Source organism: Oncorhynchus nerka, linkage group LG3 (assembly GCF_034236695.1).
Source record: "Oncorhynchus nerka isolate Pitt River linkage group LG3, Oner_Uvic_2.0, whole genome shotgun sequence".
Lineage (NCBI taxonomy): Eukaryota > Metazoa > Chordata > Actinopteri > Salmoniformes > Salmonidae > Oncorhynchus > Oncorhynchus nerka.
The window spans coordinates 9,834,583-9,861,178 of NC_088398.1; the positions used below are offsets into that span (position 1 = coordinate 9,834,583).

A 26,596-nucleotide genomic window follows, 5' to 3' on the forward strand; every position below is an offset into this window, starting at 1 on the left:
GATGTTATGTTGACATTATGGGGATGTTATGTTGACATTATGGGGAAATTCTCACACACAAATAGACAATAACATTCCTAAACCTCTAATTTCAAATTCTTACAAGACTGTTCGACCAGACAGATCAATTTTGGTATCAAAAGTAACAAAAAACCTCTTAAGGTCATTTATTAATGTATTTGTTTATATTTTGCTTGTAGCTAATACAAGAGTTGACTCCTGAAAGGACTCTTTGAAATCTGACCAAAGAAAAACACTTACAAATGTTTACTTCAGACAACATTCCTTTTGTGATCCAAAACAAACAGAACATTTATTGCCTGTATGTGATAGATATCTTGGACCTATTTCTTCCATGTGGACTGTGTTTCTGACCTGCAGATGACAAGATCCTTCTGAAAAACCCTCTCCCAAAATAACTGCTGTGGAGAAATCATTTGTGGAGAAATTACATTTCAGAAATCAATCAATTGTAAAAACAGCACTGGCAGATATATTATAGCGATGAATAAATTACAATAGCTCTTTACAACTTTTTTTTTTTTTTTTTACAGTTTACTTCAAATTTTAGATGTGTGAGAGACTTTTCTTTTGAATGTTTAAACAAAAAAGATTCATAAGAGCACTGCTTGTCTGGGAAACTGGTGATCCTAAAACACAAATATTTACCACTGGAAGCCTGGAATTAATTTAGAGTATTCCGGAATTTAGACAAATGTTGCACACTACTCAACCTGTTTACAAACTTTTCATGACACATTGTTGTGATTGACAACAGACTATATAATGCATTACCAGATATTCTGTAATATGACAAAAAACATGTAATAATTATTTAAACAGATGAACTTGGGCCCACCAGAAGCATCAACTTACTGAAAGTATTGCTACATTTTTCAAAACGAGGACTTTGGGTCCCTAATTGTGGCAGTATATGGTAGACATGGGCTCCATGAGGCTCCTCTGACATCGTCACACGTAGTGTCCTCCTTGGGGAGAGGACTAGTGCAGCGTCCTGGGGTAGATCACTTGCTTGTGGCTCCTACCTGCTCTATTCTTTTCTCCTCCCTCTGCTGTGGGATACTGCCTGGGGGATTCCCAGCTAGCGGTCGTACATCTCCTTCATCTCTTTCAGGATCTTGATGCTCTCGCTATACCTCAGCTGATTCTTATTGGACGCTTCTTTCCATCTGAACAGTTAATAAGATTGATCGCAGCTAGATAAACAATGTTTACTGACAGAAATTGTATCAACTTTTTTTCTCCAATCAAGATTCAATTCGGTTTAATAGTTGATATTCGACTCCACAATCTATTAATGTCAACAAAGTTATCTTTTATGATTATTTAGATGCCTTGGACTTACTTTTGCCTGATCTTTTTCCAGCGTTCTATGTGGTTGTATATGAGGGGACCAGACACAAGAGCTGTATCTGTAGACTGGTGACAAAGACAGACAGATTGAAGCAATCCACCGTTTTACTGTGGCAAATATGAAAATGATGGCTAGGCGTAGCAGATGTTATACAGTACCTTGCTGACAATAGGCTTTTCTGTGGATGGGATCCTCAGATTGACAGGATCTCCAGAAGGGTTGAGAGGACAGGAGGTGGGCGGAGGGAGGCGATACACATTCTGTCCCTTTCCATTGAGCATATCTGCAGCCTGGCAAGATGCAGGTGAAAAGTGAGAAAACAAATACTGGACAGAGAGCACTAATGAAAAATATATATTTATGCCCACATTGTGGGCATCTTTGTCCTGCTTTTTGGTTGTGAGCTTACCTCCTCTTCCCCCATGCTGTGTGGGGGGCTTGGGGATGCAGCTCTCTCTCTGACTGCCGGGTTGTTCCTCATCCAGGCCCGGCAAATGGGGTAAAGTGGGGTACTGGTGGTGTACTGGGCCAGGTCCACACTGCGGTCAAACAACTTGATAATGTAGGCATCTAGCAGAGAGAGAGGAGAACAAATGATTGTATATGTAGGTGAATATCTAGAGCTTGAAGGGTAGAGTCAGTGAGTGAGAGAGAAAGGTTTTTAAAAGTCAAATGAACTGTGTTTGGCAGGGGATTGACAATTGCAGCGGACTTACTTTGTTTATGTTGGTTACTCTCCGTTAAGCTATCATCCATCTCTTTCCGTTTCTTCCTCCGGTGCTGTGGGAATCGTGATGATGGGCTATGACATCAACGACGAGGGAAAGGTAACAGGTCAAGGCCTTTCAGTGTCTAACAGTCAGATGTGTTAAAAAAAAAACTCAAATAAGGCTTACCGCTTCCCAGCAGAAGATGGAGACACATCCCTATGGAAGAAACAGGCAAACGGAATTACTACATAAGTAGTGGAACCACAATAGGCTATTGAGTGAGTCTAAATAGCATACTTTGTTTAATATAAAAAGTTGGAATACCAGAGGAAGAAAAGAAATGTTAAGGCCATACTTGCTCAGAGACTCTTCTGCCATCTTTGTCTCATCTTCATTTTGCTCCCTGGAAAAACAGCAAAACCAACATTTCCCATCACCTAGGCTTGATTAGATTAGTGCACAGCCAATGAAAGGTTCCTGAAGCTGTAAGTTTCAGTGTCAAGCCAGTTAATGTACTGTATCTTTCCAAATAAAATAAAAACACCAACCTCTCACTGTCACTCTTCTCTACCAGCCCCTGTAACACTGCATCTAGTCGGCTGCGTGCACCACTCCCCTCTGCATCTGTCATATATAAATAAACAGTCGACTTTACTTAGGAGAGATATAATAATTGGTTTTTGGTTTTGAAATGTTCACGCGCTCACCTGGCTTCTCAGTCTTGATCTTGACGTGATGCATGATCAGTCTACCCCTTTCACACCGACATTCAGAAATCCCCAAAACAAAATATAAAATACAAGTTAGTTGGTAGCTAGCTACAACGACAAGCTTGCTAAAAAGTTTATGTACAGGGAAACACTGATGCAAAATATGTAGCTAGATATTAAATGACCCAAGATGACTGTTGTTGTGCCTGGATTCCGTAGCTAGCTAAAATAGCTAGTTAACGCAAATTGAAGCAGTCTTTTTTTTTTGTAAGCGTGTGAGACGCAGTATTGGAATTATGTCTATTTGATACATAATTTTTCATCAGCAGAAAATTATTGCACAATGAATGTCCAAATGCCACGTATCTATACATAGAACATAGTTTTGTTACCCTCCAACAACTAACTAGCTGCCTGGTTGGTTACCTCGGTAGTCGGATTTGTTTCAGTGGACTTTCCTCTTCCGCGCGCAGGTCGTTTCCTTTCTGCTGGTTGGACAATGTGGAGTCGACTATCATTGGTTCAAATCAATGTCTGTCACTTACCAACTTTTTCTAGATTGGCCAGAATCGATCGTTGACGATAATGATGTTCTCGGTAAAGATAAACTCAAGATTATTGAATCTGTCAAATGGGTGAATAAAAAGTTATCCTGCGAGGAATGTACCATTTAGAAAAGTAGAACTAATTGTCTAGACTATGCATATGATTTTACTAATCTAACTATTTTATTTCGCCGTTTGGTTGCCCGGTAACTGACAAAAGCCCAAACCGGATGAAAACCCGGAAGGCGCACTATGTTTTCCTTTCATTGAATCAACCCACCCAGGCAGTGATCAAATCGAGATGCTCAAGTAACATTTACATGGAAAGTACGTGCCTTAAAAAAAGTATTTAATACGTCATCGATGTCAGTGGTCTAGCCTTTCTAAATGAACAAAAACTGTTTCAACTGCAATGTTGTTAGCTTGTTACAGGGATAACTTTTTTTGCAGTGCCAGCTAATTAGCTAGTTGTCTATTTTCACTCTCTTGTTAAATCAAATGCGTGTGTGCTAGGTATTTACCTGACACACACTTTAACACTGTCTCATCCTATGATTATAGCTAAGAGTTGTCTGTCTACATGTGGGCTATAACACTTCGTTGCCCAGTGTGTGAGTTGGTGCCGGTGGTACTGTCAACATGAAAGCCAGGTGAGACGTGGAACAAGTAATTAGGAATGCAGAGCTACCTTTTTCAAACCAGAACGATATGTTTTTACCACAATGAAAATGGTCACCTTTTGTCTCTCTTGCTCTCTTAGTGGTGCTGCTCTGTTCACAAGGAAGAATCCCTTCCTGCCAGACCCACCTCTGGGAAAAACCCATTACAACCCTTCACGCACCAAGAAGCTTCCAAAGCAACAGAGAAAAACCGTAAATACTGGACTTCAGGGGCTGTCAGGGTCTTTTCCAAATATACATGCTTCAATACAGTAAATAAATGTATTGTCATTACATCAAACTTGTGCTTTTTTCCTGGTTTGTCTTAGACCCTGAGCCCTGTTCACCTTGCCCAGCTGTCCAGCCCTCTTCTCCAGACACACTCACTGAGCCCAGAGGACCAGTGCGTCCTTGGGGCAGCCAACCACTTTGTCCTCTGTTCTCCTCCTGCCACAGAAGCCCAGCCTAGTTTCTTAGAGTCCTGGCCCTCCACTGACCTTGGGTCCTCCCCGGCCAACACTGCCTCCTCCCCGAACACAGACACACTGACACGGGACCCAACATCGGGAAAGTCCCTGGTCTCCACTGGGGGAGGAGAGCAGGAAGATTCAGTGTTGGCAAAGTATGCTTAATACTATTTCTAAAATTACATGATGGTAATTTGATTTATTTGTGACATGTCATACAGCATTTGTGATCCTTATGTATGTCTTCATTATAGTGTGTATCATGATATCCACAATAAGCTTGCAGGTGATTAGTTCATAAGATTTTTTTATTGATTTATGGTGTTATGCCCTTTACTTGTCTCATTAGTAACTACAATAATTCCTTTTCCAGGTACATTGAACGCTTTCGTCACGGAAGGCCACAGAGTCGAGAGGTGCGTCAGCAGATGTCGGCAATGGTGGGAGAGGGCCAGCAGCCTTTCTGGTGGCTGTCCTCCTCCCCTCTACCCTCCAGTTCAACACCCACTCAAACCACTGACATAGGTACTTCACTTGGATCATTCATTGTTCTTTACATCTCATTGAAACTCACTAAAAGTTTTGCTGGCTATATAAAACAAGGACTGTAGTGATTGTTGTGATGCATTTGACCAACTGTCTTGCTCTGCTCTCCATTTCAAATAAAAGTTTATTGGTCAAGTACACAGTTTAGCAGATGTTATAGCGGGTGCAGCGAAAATCTTATGTTACTAGCTCCTAACAATGCAGTCAAATGTCAAACAATTAAAACATGTATTTTTTTAAAGGAAAGAAATCAAGAACGTCAGGACGAATACAATTAACAACCCAAATAGCACTGATTCAAAATTCAATCTATACACTGGATGAATATGTACAGCAGTAGCTATATTTGTGAGATATATCAAGAATCAAGTATTTCAATAAATATGCTGTGTGTATAAACAGTAAAATACAATGTCTTCTCAATCATTTCATATTTCTTTATGTACACAGGCCTTTCCCTTAGAAAAGACTCAGCCACCACCCTCAGTCCAGTTGGGCAGTTTCGGCATGGCACCACCCTCTCCCCATGCAGAGGACTCCTTGATCTTAGTGCCATGGTGAGTACATCATCATCGTGTTCATGCTCCATTTTGGTAAGATTCTTTTTGAGATGGTGAGATACATTGGTATTAGACAGGTGAATGTAATTCTGTCAAGTGTGCAAGAGCCAGAATGGCTGAGATGTATTAGAAGAAAGACTCCCCATGCAAGGTGCTGCTCCTCAATAATATTTGCATACCAACACCAGACGACATGTTCTGCCCAACCACTGTGTTTATATGAACTAGTTAGAAGCTGTTCCCTTTGATTATGCAACTGTGTTTGGTGCCTTCGTTAATACCCCTTCTGGTCAAAACACCGCTCCATATCCAGCTTGCTGCATATCCCTGAGGGAATGAGCTAAACTCTATGCAACTGACGTGAGCTTTTATAGACCTGATCCATAAAGCGTGTTCAAAACAGAACCCGCTGAGGGCTCAGTTACACAACATTGTGAATGTTCTAGAATGTTGGTGATAGAAAAGGTGACAGGAGATGATGCCTCTGATGCACTCACTGGCCTCTTTCTTTCTGATGCCCTGGCAGGGCCTGTCAGACTCCTCTCACGGTGACCTTGGAGACTCCGAGATACTGCATCTGCAGGAGAAGGCCAGTAGACTGCTTCACAGAAGGTAGATATGCTGGGAGGAATGGAATACACTGAGCAGGGTTGGGGGCAATTAAATGTAATTCAGTCAGTTGCAATGAGGAGAATTGGATTAGTCTTACAAAAACTAAATGTTGTGTTTTCAGTGAGCACTCACTCAGTAGTGGATCTATTCCCATCAGCTCTGAGGGCCTGGGCTGCTCCAATTTTTCCTCCCCTGTGAGCATAGATGAGCCAGTCCGAAGGCCTATAGTTACCAGTCTTATCGACTCAACCACTGGTGAGCCTTGGGGGTTGGGAAGTTCAAAACATCTGATTTGCATGAATTTTCCCTTGTCTCAACCACATGGTATTACTTTTTCAAACTCCCAGAGCCACTCTTATTCTGTGCTCTTGCCACGTACCTAATTTCTCATGGTCACGATTTAGTTTCCTTTTGCAAATTTCTTTATTCTCACTTTATCTGAATACACATATTGCAGTAACTCTTCTTGTGCAACCGCTTCCTCAAGTTGTGGGGAACCTAAGCTCAGCAGACCTCTATGCTGGAACCGTGCCCAAACCGTCTGTGGTTGGTCCCCCGAACCCCCGCACACGCCCAGAGGAGGACATCCTGTTTCAGTGGCGTCTGAGGAGAAAGATGGAGCAGGCCAGTCAGTGGGTTCAGTCAAACCCACAGCAGGGTTACACCCTTCATCAGCACTCTGTGAGCTGTCAGGCTCACAAGGTACTTACCCCCTTGTCTACTACACCTGCTATTTGAAAGAGGTTTTGAAGTCTCTTTGAAATGTCTGCCATTGTGTGGTAGTATTTTCCAATGCATTTAGCGAATCACAGATCATATGATTTGATTTGTTCCCCTTCGTTAGGTACAGCGGAATCCTCTCCCTGCCTCTCATAGAGTTGCCCCCTCCCTCCCCATCACCAGCCCCACCGTCTCTAAGTTGCAGCCGGATGCCCCTGTCCGTTCCCACATGCACCTCCTCTGTGACATCCTTTCTTGTACCGCTCAGCCCCACTCCCCTCCACTCAGCCACCAGAGGAGCCCAAAGAGGAGTGAGGTCTCTGGGGCCGACCGGACCGTCAGGCAGCCCAAAGCCCAGTTCAGCTCCACAGACACCTCCACTGAGGAGCCCACTAGTAAACATGAGTCCTCTCCACCACCGCCCGCCTTGTCTGTGACCACAGAGGAAGAGTGGGCAGTTCAACAGAGGAGAACCGAGAGGACAAAAAAGGAGACACTACAGAAGGAGAGGAGTGAGAAGCGGACAGGGCCGTCCTGCAGAAAGAAGAAATTAGCCAGGTATGACCTGTATCTAAGAGGGGTGACAGTTTGACTGAATGACATGTGGCCCAGTCTGTAAACTCAATGACAATATCTCTGTAGGTGTCACGTTGGTGACAGGGACCATGCTGAGAGGCCCAGCTGTGCAGATTGGAGTGTGAGCCAACACCACACCAGAGGTAAAGACCGGGTCATCCCATGGAGGGAGGAGCCCAGCAGAGACTGGGGGCAACAGGAAAGGGGGCCGGGGGTAGTGAGAGAGGGCTGCCCTGGAGATCGTGCTCCACCACCCTCTCCCATACACAGCGCCCTGGGACAGGTCAGTTAACACCGTGGGTCATCAGCATCACTGACTCTAGATGCCATTAACACATTGAAGAAAGGCTGTTATGAATTTCAGTGTTACAATAATATTAATTTACTTTATTCATTTATCCAGGTTAGTTTAATTTCAATAAAGATATTAGCTGAGTAAAGCATATTAATTTACCTTGGCAGGTAGTTTCAGAGGTACTGTTCCTGACCACGGACTCCCCAGACCCGCCCAGAACTCCTGTGTCCTCTGACTCTCCCAGATATGTGCCCCCGCAGTCCCCTGCCCCGCCTCCCAGTGCACAGCATCCACGGGAGGTTGTAGCTCAGCTGCTTCAGGAGGCTGAAGGTGAGACTGCTTGGTGCAGTGGGGACTGCTGACCTTAATTCTAGGTAGCAGAGGTGGAATAGACTCTGGCCGTATAATAGTGTGTATATATAGCCTCTAGTCAAGTTCCACCGGGACTGAATCCTAACTTGAACTTTTTCCTGAATATCCCATTCCTATACATGCATTTCTTACTCTAAATAATAAGTTAGGATTTTGCCCTAAATGCTAAAGGGGTCTTTTGGGTGGCATAACAATTGAGTGATGCCATAGTCCTCTTTGTTACAGAAGTGCATTGACCGTGTGGACCAGTGACAGTTATCTATTTTCACTTCACCTTGCTGGTGTTCATGTGTACATTTCTGGCTATTTATACCTGTGTACAGTTAACATGTGCTCTAATATAACATATTATGAACTCCTGGCGTTGCTTTGCTAGAAAGTAGCTAAAGTTACAACAAAAATAATCGGTAATGTAATCAAATGCTCCTAAAGTTACTTTTGTTATCTGCACAGTGACATTTTAACTGCATATATTTTCCCCCTTAAGATTCAGACGAGCAGGAGTTTAAAGATGACCCCTTACTGAAGGTCTTAAGGCAGCAGAGGAAGTGGGTGAAGGAGCAAATCAGGTAAAGAACTGGTATAGGTTCCCTAGATACAGTACATCCTTCGTCATTTATTTCATTGACCTTTTACTCATTAAGATAATGAACTTAAAATATTCTCCGAGTAATTACAGTGCCTTATGAAAGTATTCACTTTTATCCACATTTTGTGTTACAGCCTGAATTTAATATGGATTAAATTGAGATTTGTTTTTTGGTCACTAGCCTGCACAATACCCCATAGTGTCAAAGTGGAATTATGTTATTAGAAATCTTTACAAATTAAAAGCTGAAAATGTCTTGCGTCAAGTATTCAAGCCCTTTGTCATGGCAAGCCTAAATAAATTCAGGAGTAAAAATGTGCTTTAACAAGTCACATAATAAATTGCATGGTTTCACTGTGCAATAAAAGTGGTTAGCATAATTTTTTAATGACTACCTCTATGTACCCCACACAAACAATTATCTTTAAGGTCCCTCAGTCGAGCAGTGAATTTCAAACACAGATTCGACCACAATGGCCAGGGAGGTTTTCCAATGCCTCGCAAAGAAGGGTACCTATTGGTAGATGGGTAAACAAAGAAGAATAGGAAAAAAGCAGACATTGAGTGTTCCTTTGAGCATTGTGAAGTTATTAATTACACTTTGGATGGTGTATCAATAAGAGTCACTACAAAGATACAGGTGTCCTTCCTAACTCAGTTGCTGGAGAGGAAGGAAACCGCTCAGGGATTTCATCATGATGCCAATGGTGACAGTTAGTTTAATGGCTGTGATAGGAAATTGCAGGGGATGGATCAACCATATTGTAGCTACTCCACAATTCTAACCTAAATGACCGAGTGAAAATAAGGAAGCCTGTATAGAATAAAAATATTCCAAAACATACATCATGTTTGCAATAAGGCAAAAAATGTGGCAAAGCAATTCACTCTTTGTCCTGAATACAAAGTGATATGTTTGGGGCAAATCCAACACGTTACTGAGTACCATTCTCCATATCTTCAAGCATAGTGGTGGCTGAATCATGTTATGAGTATGCTTGTAATTGTTAAGGACTGGGTAGTTTTTCAGGATAAAAAAAAATGTAATGGAGCAGGCAAAATCCTAGAGTGAAAACTTGGTTCGGTTGCTTTCCACCAGACACTAAAACACAAGGCCAAATCTACACGAGTTGGTTACCAAGAAGACGGTGAATGTTCCTGAGTGGCCGAGTAACAATTTTGAATTAAATCTACTTGATAATCTATGGAAAGCCTTGAAAAAGTTTCTCGCAATGATCAACAACCAATTTGACAGTTTGAAACATTTTGAAAAGCATAATTGACCAATGTTACCTAATCCAGGTGTGAAAAGCTATTAGAGACTTACCCAGAAAGATTCACAGCTGTAATCACTGTCAAAGGTGCTTCTACAAGTTTCTGTATTTCATTTTCAATAAATGTGGAATAATTTCTAAAAACCTAGATGGTTGAGAATGTTTTTATAAATTTTTTATCAATTGTGAATTCCGGCTGTAACACAACAAAATGTGGAATACGTCCAGGGGTATGAATACTTTCTGAAGGCACAGCCTTATTCTAAAATGGATTAAATTGTTTCCCCACCTACACAATACTCCATAATGACAAAGAAAATAGGTTTTTAGAAATGTTTGCAAAAAATAAAATAAAATCTCAATCACAAAAGTATTCAGACCCTTTACTCAGTACTTTGTTGAAGTACTTTGGCAGCGATTATAGCCTCGAGTCTTCTTGGGTTTGACGCTGCAAGCTTGGCACACCTGTATTTGGCGAGTTTCTCTCATTCTTCTCTGCAGATCCTCTCAAGGTCCGTCAGGCTGGATGGGTCACTGCACAGTTATTTTCAGGTCTTTCCCGAGATGTTCGAACAGGTTCAATTCCGGGCTCTGGCTGGGCCACTCAAGGACATTCAGAGACTTGTCCTGAAGCCACTCCTGCATTGTCTTGGCTGTGTCCTTAGGGTCATTGTCCAGTTCTAAAAACCTGTTTTTGATTTGTCATTATGGGATAGTGTGTGTAGAGTGAACATTTTTTATTTAATCCATTTTAGAATAAGGCTGTAACATAACAAAATGTGGAAAAAGTCAAGGTGTCTGATACATTCCAAATACACTGTATAGTTAAATCATGTTATGCTGATTGTTTTGTCTTTGGAGTAAAATCTTACATTTTATTTTATAACATTGCAGACCCATATGATTCCTAGAGTGATGTAATATTTGGCTATGCAAAGTGTTGAAGCAACCTTAGAACATGCTCTAAAAACATGTTTTTTCTTTCAGCGAGGTGGACTCGCTGTTGGATGAATTCAAGGAAGAGTGAGCACTGGTGGTGTGCACACATGGAACAAAAACAACCAATCAATTCAACAGCATTTTTATTTTTGTACAAAAATATATTGTGCATTTATTTTTAACTAATTCTCTTCTTACAATAAATAGTTAGAAAATATACAACAACCTTACTGTTGGGTTTTGTGAACATACTTGATAATCTCGGAGTGTTAAAACATTTACTCATGACTTAGAGGGCATTAGACACTCCACACAATACAAATCAACATTTTCAATGGTTTTATATCATATTTACAATGAATGGTTCCATAAAAACATTTTAAGATTGAGTTAAATGGGATTCTTTAGGATGAGGGATGCTTTTAAATGAGGAATCTGTCCTGTTAATATGTACAAACCTCGAGAGAGAGCAGGGAATTTTAATGGTGTGATGGCGTAGTTAATGGGTGTTTTGGTACAGGCAGGCACCAGTTCCTTGGTGAGTGTTTGATATGTCTGTTGGAGAGTGCCTGTATTTTTGTGTGTGCATAGTTTACCAAGCTACCAATTACTTCACACTAGAAGAAGTTAAGCTACAATAAAGTTACCCTTAACTACATTTTTTTTTCTTTAACTAAAATGAATTTGAAAAGAGTTCACTACATCAAACTACTTTGTGATAAATTATCATATTTAAGTTTGAAATGTCAGACTACAAATTGCAAGAACAGTTCACTCTGGAGTAAGATGTGTAATTTAGCATATTAAACAACTATGTTTCAAGTGAGAACTAGAAAGGAATAATACTGAAAAAGAAAGGAAATTATTGCTTACTACACCCATAATTAATTTTCTATTTGCAAAAAAAGTAGTGTAATCCCAGTAGTTAGCTACACTGCTACATGGCAAAAAAAGAAGTTAACTACTAAATACTACCAGGATTTGAACTGCCACCATCTACTGCAAAATGTAGTTAAATTACTAGTTGAACTACATGTAGTTTACTACTCCCCAACACTGGTTCCTATGGATTGTGTGTTTGTTCCTAGGGTGTGTATGCTCATGATTCTGAGTGGGACAGGTGTCTGGAGTTCTCCCCCTGCAGCATAGGGGCAGATATGATGAGGATGCCTTCAGGCGACACAGCCGACTACAGAGCCATGGAGTCCACTCCCTCTGGAATCCTGTAGCGCCGGTTGAACTATCGCGTCACCACCCCCGACCCATCCTGCAAACACACGTTTATAGTGAACCCAGTCAGTGAGGAATGCTCATTTTCAGGCTAACAAGTGGTCTGGTTTCCAGTCTGGTCGGTAGTTGGTTGAAGCAGAAACAGACTGCATAGTAACCAGGCTATATTCAATGTCTGTCATCACAAACTATGAAAATGTGATTATGAACAGAGAACTCTTGCATAATACATACAGTAATACAGTAGTTGCTTCCTTTTTTCTCTTTGTGTTTCCCTTGGACCTCCACAAAGTCTCCTGTCACCTTGACCATCAGCTCCTCTGGGTTGAAGTGTTTCACATCAACCTGAACTGTGAATCGACTGTGGTCACAACACACCTGGCACCTTGATTCGTAAAGGCTACAGCGATGGTTTTTATAGTCCTTGACAAATCTGGAATATTACAGTAAATAATACCGAATCCGCTTGACCCTCAAAGTCCTTTCAAATTGTTGGTGGGAAGGGTCACAGTGTAAAATCCCAGAGACGCAGAAGTCGTTAGCGTTTACCGTTATGAGATGCCTGCAAATCGTATTATGTTCTGACTGCCAATAGGATGGATTGCTGCGTCCGTGTATCTGACTCTGCCCTTTTCCCTGACATAAATTGTGGAAGTGCCAGTTATTAAGGTCTGTATTTATGATAGCAGGAGTTACATAATGAGGCGGGAACTTCGCTGTGGGCACCCTGGATTGCTTTGGATTCACCACCAGACCCCCTGGGAATTATGATTTTGTTTTAGTTGTGATCAAAGGCTTCGATAGAATAGGCACCTGCCTTATTAAGGAACACTCCTATCATATCAACCTATATATGAGGAAATGTTACCATGTTCTCCTTCAAAATCATATCGCTTTTTCATTTATTTTTTTATTTTTTTATTTCACCTTTATTTAACCAGGTAGGCAAGTTGAGAACAAGTTCTCATTTACAATTGCGACCTGGCCAAGATAAAGCAAAGCAGTTCGACAGATACAACGACACAGAGTTACACATAAAACAAACATACAGTCAATAATACAGTATAAACAAGTCTTATATACAATGTGAGCAAATGAAGTGAGAAGGGAGGTAAAGGCAAAAAAGGCCATGGTGGCAAAGTAAATACAATATAGCAAGTAAAACACTGGAATGGTAGTTTTGCAATGGAAGAATGTGCAAAGTAGAAATAAAAATAATGGGGTGCAAAGGAGCAAAATAAATAAATTAATTAAATAAAGTTGGGAAAGAGGTAGTTGTTTGGGCTAAATTATAGGTGGGCTATGTACAGGTGCTGTAATCTGTGAGCTGCTCTGACAGTTGGTGCTTAAAGCTAGTGAGGGAGATAAGTGTTTCCAGTTTCAGAGATTTTTGTAGTTCGTTCCAGTCATTTGCAGCAGAGAACTGGAAGGAGAGGCGGCCAAAGAAATAATTGGTTTTGGGGGTGACTAGAGAGATATACCTGCTGGAGCGTGTGCTACAGGTGGGAGATGCTATGGTGACCAGCGAGCTGAGATAAGGGGGGACTTTACCTAGCAGGGTCTTGTAGATTACATGGAGCCAGTGGGTTTGGCGACGAGTATGAAGCGAGGGCCAGCCAACGAGAGCGTACAGGTCGCAATGGTGGGTAGTATATGGGGCTTTGGTGACAAAACGGATTGCACTGTGATAGACTGCATCCAATTTGTTGAGTAGGGTATTGGAGGCTATTTTGTAAATGACATCGCCAAAGTCGAGGATTGGTAGGATGGTCAGTTTTACAAGGGTATATTTGGCAGCATGAGTGAAGGATGCTTTGTTGCGAAATAGGAAGCCAATTCTAGATTTAACTTTGGATTGGAGATGTTTGATATGGGTCTGGAAGGAGAGTTTACAGTCTAACCAGACACCTAAGTATTTGTAGTTGTCCACGTATTCTAAGTCAGCCGTCCAGAGTAGTGATGTTGGACAGGCGGGTAGGTGCAGGTAGCGATCGGTTGAAGAGCATGCATTTAGTTTCACTTGTATTTAAGAGCAATTGGAGGCCACGGAAGGAGAGTTGTATGGCATTGAAGCTTGCCTGGAGGGTTGTTAAGTGTCCAAAGAAGGGCCAGAAGTATACAGAATGGTGTCGTCTGCGTAGAGGTGGATCAGAGACTCACCAGCAGCAAGAGCGACCTCATTGATGTATACAGCGAAGAGAGTCGGTCCAAGAATTGAACCCTGTGGCACCCCCATAGAGACTGCCAGAGGTCCGGACAGCAGACCCTCCGATTTGACACACTGAAATCTATCAGAGAAGTAGTTGGTGAACCAGGCGAGGCAATCATTTGAGAAACCAAGGCTGTCGAGTCTGCCGATGAGGATGTCGTGATTGACAGAGTCGAAAGCCTTGGCTAGATCAATGAATACGGCTGCACAGTAATGTTTCTTATCGATGGCTGTTAAGATTTCATTTAGGACCTTGAGCGTGGCTGAGGTACACCCATGACCAGCTCTGAAACCAGATTGCATAGCAGAGAAGGTATGGTGAGATTCGAAATGGTCGGTAATCTGTTTGTTGACTTGGCTTTCGAAGACCTTAGAAAGGCATGGTAGGATAGATATAGGTCTGTAGCAGTTTGGGTCAAGAGTGTCCCCCCCTTTGAAGAGGGGGATGACCGCAGCTGCTTTCCAATCTTTGTGAATCTCAGACGACACGAAAGAGGTTGAACAGGCTAGTAATAGGGGTGGCAGCAATTTCGACAGATAATTTTAGAAGGGTCCAGATTGTCTAGCCCGGCTGATTTGTAGGGGTCCAGATTTTGCAGCTCTTTCAGAACATCTGTAAGGGTTTTCCTGTGGTGAAGTAGAGGTGGCCCAAAACGCAGCGTGATTATATTGATTCATGTTTAATAAAAACAGATAAACATGAACACTACAAAACAATAAACGTGGAAAACCAAAAACAGCCCTATATGGTGCAAAACACAGAGACAGGAACAATCACCCACAAACACACAGTGAAACCCAGGCTACCTAAATATGGTTCCCAATCAGAGACAATGACTAACACCTGTCTCTGATTGAGAACCATATCAGGCCAGACATAGAAATAGACAAACAAGACATCCAACATAGAATGCCCACTCAGATCACACCCTGACCAACCAAAACATAGAAACATACAAAGCAAACTATGGTCAGGGTGTGACAACATCAGCTGAACGGATTTGGGAGAAGGAGAAATGGGGAAGGCTTGGGCGAGTTGCTGTTGGGGGTGCAGTGCTGTTGACCGGGGTAGGAGTAGCCAGGTGGAAAGCATGGCCAGCCGTAGAAAAATGCTTATTGAAATTCTCAATTATGGTGGATTTATCAGTGGTGACAGTGTTTCCTATCTTCAGTGCAGTGGGCAGCTGGGAGGAGGTGTTCTTATTCTCCATGGACTTTACAGTGTCCCAGAACTTTTTTGAGTTAGTGTTGCAGGAAGCGAATTTCTGCTTGAAAAAGCTAGCCTTGGCTTTTCTAACTGCCTGTGTATAATGGTTTCTATCTTCCCTGAACAGCTGCATATCACGGGGGCTGTTCGATGCTAATGCAGAACGCCATAGGATGTTTTTGTGTTGGTTAAGGGCAGTCAGGTCTGGGGAGAACCAAGGGCTATATCTGTTCCTGGTTCTAAATTTCTTGAATGGGGCATGTTTATTTAAGATGGTTAGGAAGGCATTAAAAAAAAATATCCAGGCATCCTCTACTGACGGGATGAGATCAATATCCTTCCAGGATACCCCGGCCAGGTCGATTAGAAAGGCCTGCTCGCTGAAGTGTTTCAGGGAGCGTTTTACAGTGATGAGTGGAGGTCGTTTGACCGCTGACCCATTACGGATGCAGGCAATGAGGCAGTGATCGCTGAGATCTTGGTTGAAGACAGCAGAGGTGTATTTAGAGGGGAAGTTGGTTAGGATGATATCTATGAGGGTGCCTGTGTTTAAGGCTTTGGGGAGGTACCTGGTAGGTTCATTGATCATTTGTGTGAGATTGAGGGCATCAAGTTTAGATTGTAGGATGGCTGGGGTGTTAAGCATGTTCCAGTTTAGGTCACCTAGCAGCACGAGCTCTGAAGATAGATGGGGGCAATCAGTTCACATATGGTGTCCAGAGCACAGCTGGGGGCAGAGGGTGGTCTATAGCAGGCGGCAACGGTGAGAGACTTGTTTTTAGAGAGGTGGATTTTTAAAAGTAGAAGTTCAAATTGTTTGGGTACAGACCTGGATAGTAGGACAGAACTCTGCAGGCTATCTTTGCAGTAGATTGCAACACCGCCCCCTTTGGCAGTTCTATCTTGTCTGAAAATGTTGTAGTTTGGAATTAAAATTTCAGAATTTTTGGTGGTCTTCCTAAGCCAGGATTCAGACACAGCTAGAACATCCGGGTTGGCAGAATGTGCTAACGCAGTGAATAGAACAAACTTAGGGAGGAGGCTTCTAATGTTAACATGCATGAAACCAAGGCTATTACGGTTACAGAAGTCGTCAAAAGAGAGCGCCTGGGGGATAGGAGTGGAGCTAGGCACTGCAGGGCCTGGATTCACCTCTACATCGCCAGAGGAACATAGGAGGAGTAGAATAAGGGTGCGGCTAAAAGCAATAAGAATTGGTCGTCTAGAACGTCTGGAACAGAGAGTAAAAGGAGGTTTCTGGGGGCGATAAAATAGCATCAAGGTATAATGTACAGACAAAGGTATGGTAGGATGTGAATACAGTGGAGGTAAACCTAGGTATTGAGTGATGAAGAGAGAGATATTGTCTCTAGAAACATCATTGAAACCAGGAGATGTCATTGCATGTGTGGGTGGTGGAACTAATAGGTTGGATAAGGTGTAGTGAGCAGGACTAGAGGCTCTACAGTGAAATAAACCAATAAACACTAACCAGAACAGCAATGGACAAGACATATTGACATTAAGGAGAGGCATGCTTAGTCGAGTGATCAAAAGGGTCCAGTGAGTGGAGAGGTTGGTTGGGGGTCACGGCGATTTAGACAGCTAGCCAGGCCATCGGTAGCAAGCTAGCATAGGATGGAGGTCTGTTATTAGCCACCTCTTGCGTTCCGTCATTTAATTTGAGATCATTTGTATGCATTATACAATTTCACTTTCTAAGAGTTTTTTGCTGTATGTTATCCATTACTTTCCGGGATTGTCTGTTTAAAAATGACATCAAAGGGGTGAACCCCCCAAACAGTGCATCCGTGCCAGACAGCATGTGACAGTAAAGGGTGATATGCCGCGTTCAAGTGTTAGTCAAAACTAGGAAACTCGTAAATTTCTGATTTGCCAACTGATTGCATGCGGCACGTGTACTGTATACTGTAACCACGACCAGTTAGCAAGTCGGAAATTTGAGTTTCCTAGTTCCGACTACCACGTAAACGTGGCAATATTCACATGCCAGTGTATGTGTGATAATAGGAATGTTTCCATCTCATGCACCTTTTTAATTAACCTAACATAATTGTTTTCCTTGACACCTGTTGGGAGCTCTGGTGGAGCCCCTTTTGGTGATTTGGCAATTGGCATTCAACACAGCCAAAAGCGGTAATCTCAATACAGTGTTCTGCCCGGCAACAGTTCAGACTCTTCCTTCTAGGGATACACTGCATAACGGACTGCTCAATAATTGCTGTTACAGATTCCTTGAAAAGTTATTAGATATTGCAATTTTATTTTCTGACAGGCTTAAAATGATTATCAATTAGGACTACACTGCATAAACGGTGTTTATCCCGGGTTAATAATTGGGGAATGGGGATTATTATCTTCTACCTCCCCTTATTAAACAGAGGTTGAACAAGGTCACAAACATTGTCAATGTCACACCATGTAAAGATATTTTCCCAAACACTGGAATGTTAAAGATGTTACAATATTTATTTTATAGGTCTACACACTTCAGATTTTTCTGTTACATTGTTCATGTAACGATCTTTTGATCAATGTGAAGCAGGTGTTAAGCACACTAATCTTCAATCACATTGGCCTTATTTGAAAAATGATTCAATATTTTTATAATTCTGTAATTTCTAGAGATAGAAATCCCAAAGAGAGGGATGAACAAATCCGTGACTAATGTTGGCCAGTCTCCCCGAGCCACTTTGTCCTGGAGAGGAATGGGGGCGTATTAAAACTACCTTATAATAATTAGGTCATTATGACATGCAGGGTGAACATCATGTTCTACAATTACACTGACACCACATGCACAACAATGTCATATAAGCCTCCAGCATGTCACAGGTCTTAGCACCTCATCGATTAGGTATCTTATGACCACCCATCACACACATCTGATTTGGGTTTACATCCACTGCCTCTTGACCCCATTTAGAGCAGACAGTTGTGTGACTTATACAACCCTGGCACTCAATGGACATGTGTTAAGTACTGGAGCTGGTGGGATGACGTGTCTGCCATGGCATCGGTTGGTAATAGAAGTAGTCTTTGACTGAGTACCTAAAAACAGCATCAACCATGATCCTGAAGAGAGGAGGTGGTAACATTTGCTACAGAGGCATTGAGTTTCATAATAAGAGATTGGCCTAAGGCGGACCTCATTTAAGGACTTAATCATAATGCTGCAATCATAAAGTACTTTACTGGCTAATATCTCATCACTGTCGGAATTGTTTACACTGTGAGAGTACAAAGGAGAATATGAATAAATGATCTGGAATAAGTATGTTGTTATCGTGAGCAGTGTTACACAAATACTGACTTACAAAACACAAAGCTAATTGGATATTGTTATCAAAAGCTATGCGCATACCATTCATATTATTCATAGGAGCCAAATGTCTAATGAAATGCACACTAGACCACGATCTAGCATATAAGCTCAAAACTTTATTAGAGCAAATAAAAAAAGCATACACTTCCATTTAATTTAGAACGTTTATGAATTTGCCATTTATTTTTGTCATACATACCATTCGCCTGTTTAACCTTCCAAATTTACTCAAATGTGTTGAGACATCCACACACTACACACAATTTGGGGAAAAAGGTGCAGTGTTCACAAGACATCTTCCCACTCATTAAAGCCCAGAAGAAAATTACCATGATTATCCATTGAGATCAACTACACATTTAACTATTTCAACCTGTTAGATTTGTCTACTAATTCTGTCATGGTCAAGTTTTATACAGTAGGAAGCTTTCTTGTTTCCCGCCTTGTCTGTCTCAGGGAATGCCAAGTGGAATGGTGAAGGAGAGGTAGTCGCCCACCTCACCCCATTCTGCTCTTAAGTGTTGGAATATGGTTATCCATGTGGTGAGTACTGCAACCCACAGTAGCAACCCCAGCCCTGAACGCTTTACATCTGAAAGAGAGATGTAATTTATTGTAGTCATGTTTGCATAGAAACTGCATGCTTTACTAATACAAAGCCAACTTTGTTTTAGCTGGATCATCTTATCTCATCATGGATCATAGGCCTACAGCTCATGAGACACACAACCTGTAACATAAATGTATTATTTATCCAGTATGTGGATGAGCCACAGCAAACCTGGACAACTAATCATTTGTACAGGAATCTTTAGCTATATTAATTCACAGAACTTTATCTGTGTACTCACATGTTTTGATCTGGAGTTGTTCAGTATATGTTGGCTTTACAAAGGCCTCTTTGAAAAACCACACCACATTCACCAGCCACAGGAATGGAAGGAATGCAAATCCCCCTGAGAGAGAGAAAGTCATTACAGTATTACTACACACACACACATACATTTGAAGTTTACATACACTTAGGTTGGAGTCATTAAAACGTGTTTTTCAACCACTGTATATGCAAACAACGTTGTGAAAACATCAATTCACAACACTAACATTGGGTAGTTCATGATTTCACATGGCTTATAATTAGAGCACAACACTTGGTAGTTCACTTACCTAAATAGTATTTCCTGCAGAGGGTGAGTTTCTCCTCATTTGGAAGGCGCTCTAGGTTCATGTCGATTTCCTGTTATTTCCCCCTTAGTATTGACAGCTTTTCAACGAGACCTTGAAGTATGAAGGAAGAGTATAAAAGTGAGAGGGTCTTTTGAAGCTCTACTGGCACATGTCGGCTTCATGGAACTGCCCGTCTGTAAAATGAGGGTGCCCCCTATAGATAAGAGTGGAACAAGTCTTGTGTTTCCACCCAACTTTTGCCTGGCTATCTTCCCAGATTACACGATAAAATAACATTTAAACACCAATTTTGCGAACTATTTAAGTATTTTAAGGGGAAATGTGTAGGCTAGTAGCTAAGTTTTGCAGTCGAAAATACTGCGTGCTGGATGGCTAACAATATATACTACAATGTTAACAGCAATTGTCCTCTATAGGAACCGCTATTACAGAAAAGACAGCATTAATAATATTTTCCGAGGCTTTTACCTGTAATCTTTAATTAAATAGATGTCAAATAGCTCTAAATTACTTGACAAATTAACGTTAAACAGCTCAAAACATCAACACAAAAGAGCATTTCAACTCGTTCCTTTCCGCTTCCTGCTCCAGTTTGCTGAAGAGGGGGATGTGACATCCATGCTAACCCCCCGCCAGTTCATTGTGGGTAATGTAGTTCAGATAGCGTAAATAGAAACGTATGTTTTGGCATTTAAATTTAAATATATTTCAACAATGTAATTCACTTTTGCTTGTAGTAAATCACCCATGATTTCTGACAGTGCAGATTATCTGAATTGCCATGCAAAAGATATGCTAAATATGTGCCTTGCAGTTGCAAAATTACAGTTAACCCGCCTGTCTTATTCTGTGAATATTTTCCAATATATAACCACAATTCTCTTCTTATCAATGCAAATATAGGCATAGACTTGTGGATGTTTTCAATTATTATTTTCAAATTATGTTTCGAGCTTGATTCAGGTGCATTGACTCTCTTCTCAAATTATGTTTCCATCTTAATTCAGGTGCATTGACTCTCTTCTTCTCAAATTATGTTTAGAGCTTGATGTAAGTACATTGACTCTCTCTCATGTAAGGAGCGTGCACATAATGTACAGTGGTTCATTCAGTATGATCATATCAGAAGACGAGGACATGCCGCTCGGCCACTGAGGAATAGGGACAAGCCTAAACATCTTGGTACAGCGGTAGATGGCCATTCACAAAATGTGTATTTTTTTTGCATGGAGGGAAGCTGGGCCTTGTAGTTACTTATCAATAATCGTAATGACTGTAATCAAACGATGATCGAACAATGTGTCCTTTGTTTAATATCAAATGGGTTTATTACTTGCATTACATATTGCATTGTACACACCACTCCTATGAATTCCAATCATAATTTAAATAAAGATTTGCAAGTTACCCTGTGAAGCTTTTCTTGGACTTACTTCATTTCCCGGCAGGCTTGCGGGGTCCCCCCTCCCTATCTCGCGCCTTCCCTCTTGTCTCACCTCAAGTTGCTATCGGTGTTGTTTTTGAAGCTATGATGGCGGCAGCGGGATGCGGATCAGCAACCGCGGCTGCCATAGGAGGCCAAGTTGGTACTGCTGCACCCCGAGGTCGCTTCCCTGGTCGGCCTTGGTCGTCTCGCAGCCGCTTGCGTTCTGAGAAGCGATGGCAACTCGACCGATCAGGGGCAGAAGCTGACGATGTGACTAATGCTGGAGGCCCAAGGCCCACAAGCCTGGTTCTCTCGTTAAACGAGGACCAGTCTCACTTGCGTTTACTTGGGATAGAGTCGAACCACAAGAGCTTAGCGGAGGCTGGGTACAGCTCAAGTGGGAGCGAAGAGGTGAGAGCCCAAATCGCTGCTGGAGTTAGTATATTTTTGCTTCTTTTATCATGTCATTTTGGTTACCTGTGTTGGTGTGTGTGTGTGATGTAGAGTTAACTCCGTTTCATAATACTTTGCTTTAAGTGTCAACATTAGTTAGCTAGCTAACGTTAGCAGGAGCGACTTCATGAGATGTTCGTCAATAAAGCTAGCTAACAAAGGGGAAGGCTAATGTAATATTTGTCTGCATTGGAGCTCTATGGATAGTTAGACACCATTTACCACGAATAACTTACACCCACGCTAGCTAGCCAGGTATTTGTCTTAAATTAGTGTTTAGCTGGTTTATGCCTGTAATTGCTGCAGTGAGTAACGAACGTAGCTACATGTTTCTGTGAATTCAAGAGGGGGAGGGGCTATGTCAGATACCTACTCTCTATGATAGCTAACTAACTACCGTTTATGGGGATCATTTCACGTTCCTTTCAAAAACATGGTTTGCAGAGTGTCACCCAGGTCAGTTTTTGTCGCAGTCACTGAGTCAATTAATGTAACGCTTGATAATGTAACTAGCTTGTTGGAGAAGTCATTGGAGGGAAACCTATGATAACGAAACCCGGTAGTGGGTAAATTTTCCATGATGTGAGATGTTAACGTTACTTGACCTGCTGTTGCAGTCCATTTTCTATTTCATTACAAGCAAGAGAGGACCACCAAGCATATTAGATGTTTCAATTTGACATATAAATGACCTAGGCCTACCTAATGATAAGTATTCATATGTTAATAATCTGACTTGGACCCTAGCTCCACATTCGCTGACAAAATGCCGCTGCCACAATATCGACTTTATTTGCATATTAACAGGCATGTAGCAGATGTAGTTAGAGGCCCAACCCCTCCCCAGTTCCCAGGCATGACTGGGTAAATTGCTGCTGGTTTCTTGGTAATGCCTCGCCATCCATGAACAACTGCATTACTTGGAGGAGAAGAGAATTTGAAAGATGTGCTTGGTCTGTTGTTTTTAATTATTAACTTAACTAGTTGATGTAATGGCTTGTCCAGTGCACTTGTGTTGGGTTTGTAATGGTATAATTTGGTGCTCAAGACTAGCACGATAATCAGCTGGGCATCCCAATGATGGTAAACATTTGACATGGAAGACCTATTCCAAGAAGGCAGTAACCTATTACACTATACTTGGTAATTTCCATGTAAAATGGCCCACAAGCACCAATGTGAAGTTCGTAGGCGCATATCAAATTGGGTGTCAAATGAAAGCTAAGAGTCTATTTTTGGTAAATGAAGGAACAGATGCATAAGAAAAACGTATTTATAAAATAAAAATTGTCATTGATTTCTGGCAAAATAGATGGGATAGGGTCTTTAAAAATATCTACCAGGAAGTCATAAAAGGTATTAGAAATACATCAATGTTGAAGTAAAGACCCCCTGCCAACTAATATAAGCAATTCATATTTTGTTTAAGAGAAATGATTTGCCTTTAAGTTGAAATGTTTCCTTGTGCCTTGTAATTCTGTTAACCAAAATCCCACGTCTTTAAGATATTTTCAAATTTCTCTCCCTCACGTGGAGGGAGGATAACAAAAGTTCACAGAAGTAACAAGTAAATGTAGACCTACCAATTAGTTCATGTTTTTACCGATAACCCATTTTCGTATATCAATTATTAAGTAATCATTAATGGAATGACTGCAATTGTCAACAATGGGAAATCATAGTCACAAACCTCCATTGGATCACCTGCTACTGTCCTCACTCCCATTAATTATAGCAAATTTATAATAAAAAAATAAAAACATACCTTATTTACGTAAGTATTCAGGCCCTTTACTCTGAGTCTCGAAATTGAGCGCAGGTACATCCTGTTTCCATTGATTATCCTTGAGATGTTTCTACAACCTGATTGGAGTCCACCTGTGGTAAATTCAATTGATTGAACATGATTTGGAAAGGTACACAACTGTCTATGTAAGGTCCCACAGTTAGCAGTGCTTGTCAGAGCAAGGAATTGTCCGTAGAGCTCCGAGACAGGATTGTGTGTCAAGACACCAAAACATTTATGCAGCATTGAAAGTATTGAAAGACAGTGGCCTCCATCATTCTTAAATGGAAGAAGTTCGGAGTCCCCAAGACTCTTCTTAGAGTTGGCCACCTGGCCAAACTGAACAATCAGGGGAGAAGGGTCTTGGAGAGGGAGGCAACCAAGAGCTCTGTCATTCTGATTGACAGAGCTCCAAAGTTCCTTGACAGAGCTCCACCAATCAGGCCTTTATGGTAGTGGCCAGATGGAAGCCACACCTTAGTAAAAGGCACATGACAGCCTGCTTGGAGTTTGCCAAAAGGCACCTAAAAAACTTTCTGACCATGCGAAACAAGATTGAACTCGTTGGCCCGAATGCCAAGAGTCACGTCTGGAGGAATCCTGCACCATCTCTACAGGGAAGCTTGTTGGTGGCAGCAGCATGCAGTGGGGATGTTTTTCTTTCAGCGGCAGGGACTGGAAGCCTAGTCAAGATCGAGGCAAAGATGAACGGAGCAAAGTACAGAGAGATCCTTGATGAAAGCCTGCTCCGGAGCGATCAGGACCTCAGACTGGGGTGAAGGTTCACCTTCCAACAGGACAAAGACCCTAAGCACACACCCAAGAAAGGGATAGGTGGATACCTAATCATTTGTTCAACTAAATGCCTTCAACTGAAATGTGTCTTCTGTATTTAACCCTACCCCCCTTGAGCTGGCTTAATTGACATCCACGTCTTCGGCGCCCAGGGAACAGTGTCTTAACTGTCTTGCTCAGGGGCAGAACGACAGATTTTTACCTTGCCAGCTCAGAGATTCGTTCCAGCAACCTTTCGGTTACTGTCCCAACGATCTAACCACTAGGCTAGAAAACACAGGAGTGGCTTCGGGACAAGTCACTGAATGTCTTTGTGTGACCCAACCAGATCACCGACTTGAACCCTGAAATACCTGAAATATGCTTCAACAAAGTACTGAGTAAAGGGTCTGAATATTTATGTAAATGTCATATTTCAGTTTATTTTTTATACATTTGCAAAAATGTCTAAACCTGTTTTTGCTTTGTCATTATGGGGTATTGTGTGTAGATTGAAGGGGGGAGTGGTACATTTTAGAATAAGACTGTAAAATATTTTTTGTTGTTGTTGGAAAAAGTGAAGGAGTCTGGATTTTTTTGGTCGTTCTAGACCAGCCTTAATTTGGCCCTAACAAAAACGCCCACGATTGGTTCAGATTTGGTCCGATCACCAATCCTAGAAGCCTGTGTTTCACAAGTTTGCACAGTACAGTGAAGCACAGCTGAGTACAGTAAAGACTATAAGAGTTTAGTTCATTACGCGTTAATGCAGAATTCTGCGTTTTTCACTCAGAAAAAGAGGACTCCTAAGATAATGTATCTTGCAGCGTTTTGTAAGCACAGATCTAAAATGCTTCTTATTGTAATTTCTGCTCAGCATCAGACACATTTTTTTGTGCTTCTGTTGCACTTCTCCACTTTTCTCGGTGTAGCCTACTTTTCTCCGGTAAATGCAAGATTAACTTCAAGCAACACATTAGGAAATGTAGCTGGCTACGCCTTTTCTATGATGAACAATGGAAATATGATGGCCATGCATAGTTTTTGCAAAAAAAATACCTTGCTTTTTTCATTGTAAGCTAATTTACTTGTATGGCTGCTAGCCAAATAGTGTTGCACTTCTGTTGTCATCTGATGAAAATGAAGCTATTTTCTGCTGAATGTGTTGCACTAAATGTATTTTCTGTGAAGGAGAACTATAGTTGCACACCCCTGATCACTCAATTGAAACAAACAAAAAACACGGTCTTTCAACAAAACACATGGGAGATGGTTTAAAACGCAGAATTTGATTTCTGAACTCTAACGCGACCCCCGGTACAGTGGAGTCTACTGTACTGAGTAGGGATCTTAACAGTTAACCGTTAATTGGTTAGCAGCCGAAAATACATTTGACCGCTCATGCTTATCAGTCTATAGGTTAATTTTGCATAATTTAGGGGATTTAAATTGGCCGTGTGTATTTTCGTTGGCTGTCATGTATCTTATCTGTCACACGCGCACAGCATACAGAGAATAGCCTATCACCTGTCAGAGAGCAGCTCCTCAAAAGATGGTACTGGAGTGAAACATGCTTTTATATATAACTTTTTATTTCTCAATCTCAACTCTCAACATTCGAGTACATATGCTATAGTCAACCATAATCAGGCTAGCAGTGAGTCACCCACCACTGCAGCATGAGCTTTAGGCAGTATAATTGTTTGAAACCTGAAAGTTTTACTTGACTTCAAATGAAGCATGTCTTACCTTGCTTCAAGGTAGCCCATAAAAAACTGAGGTAATTATTTTATATAAACTTTCGTATTAACTTAAATTTTTCTACTGTTCTATTGGTTTTCGTATCAACTTTCTTTTGTTGTCAAGAAACCCAAAGGCTCAATCCTAGTCATATTAGCAACTCATCCTAATGGTTGCTGTTAGATTTCCCATCTTTTTGTGTGACAGAGATTTTAATATCTGTCACACATGAAACCACTCACATTAGGTGCACTGTTTTAGAACATTTTATTAACCGGTTAATGATGG

General features: G+C 41.4%; 3 protein-coding genes and 1 pseudogene across 10 annotated transcripts in view; 2 read left to right on the forward strand and 2 right to left on the reverse strand.

Moving 5' to 3' along the window:
• Window positions 1-143: 143 nt before the first annotated feature.
• LOC115101714 (protein lin-37 homolog) lies at window positions 144-3,410 on the reverse strand. 4 transcript variants are annotated; one of them, XM_029621192.2, is made up of 10 exons: window positions 3,222-3,410; window positions 2,793-2,839; window positions 2,634-2,703; window positions 2,441-2,488; window positions 2,272-2,301; window positions 2,092-2,177; window positions 1,785-1,945; window positions 1,534-1,665; window positions 1,367-1,440; window positions 144-1,190 (listed from the first exon to the last, which is right to left on the reverse strand). In XM_029621192.2, exons 1-10 carry the CDS (start codon window positions 3,311-3,313, stop codon window positions 1,103-1,105), a joined length of 828 nt encoding a protein of 275 aa, XP_029477052.1. In that variant the 5' UTR covers window positions 3,314-3,410; the 3' UTR covers window positions 144-1,102. The 4 variants fall into 4 exon arrangements, with proteins under 4 accessions (XP_029477052.1, XP_029477046.1, XP_029477059.1 ...); XM_029621186.2 differs by having other exon boundaries at window positions 2,634-2,709; XM_029621199.2 differs by having other exon boundaries at window positions 2,634-2,709; window positions 3,188-3,244.
• LOC115101492 (proline and serine-rich protein 3-like) lies at window positions 2,111-11,607 on the forward strand. Of its 3 annotated transcripts, none has more exons than XM_029621006.2 (14): window positions 2,111-2,202; window positions 3,902-3,990; window positions 4,101-4,212; window positions 4,329-4,621; window positions 4,840-4,991; window positions 5,463-5,569; window positions 6,099-6,184; window positions 6,306-6,439; window positions 6,672-6,886; window positions 7,029-7,462; window positions 7,547-7,763; window positions 7,943-8,105; window positions 8,635-8,716; window positions 10,998-11,607. In XM_029621006.2, exons 2-14 carry the CDS (start codon window positions 3,980-3,982, stop codon window positions 11,035-11,037), a joined length of 2,046 nt encoding a protein of 681 aa, XP_029476866.2. In that variant the 5' UTR covers window positions 2,111-2,202; window positions 3,902-3,979; the 3' UTR covers window positions 11,038-11,607. The 3 variants fall into 3 exon arrangements, with proteins under 3 accessions (XP_029476866.2, XP_029476864.2, XP_029476867.2); XM_029621004.2 differs by lacking the exon at window positions 2,111-2,202 and adding an exon at window positions 3,563-3,667; XM_029621007.2 differs by lacking the exon at window positions 2,111-2,202 and adding an exon at window positions 3,563-3,667 and having other exon boundaries at window positions 6,342-6,439.
• A 368-nt stretch (window positions 11,608-11,975) lies between these two features.
• On the reverse strand, window positions 11,976-18,628 carry LOC115113938 (alpha-crystallin B chain-like; annotated as a pseudogene).
• A 2,991-nt stretch (window positions 18,629-21,619) lies between these two features.
• The window catches only part of LOC115101452 (histone-lysine N-methyltransferase 2A-like), a 75,230-nt gene continuing 70,253 nt past the window's right edge, over window positions 21,620-26,596 (forward strand). For 2 of the 3 annotated variants that reach the window (XM_029620948.2, XM_029620956.2), the window contains exon 1: window positions 21,620-21,990. In XM_029620948.2, the coding sequence (XP_029476808.2) occupies window positions 21,658-21,990 (333 nt within the window). In that variant the 5' untranslated portion in view covers window positions 21,620-21,657. The remainder of the gene's footprint in view (window positions 21,991-26,596) is intronic. The other variant, XM_029620966.2, reaches the window with a different exon arrangement.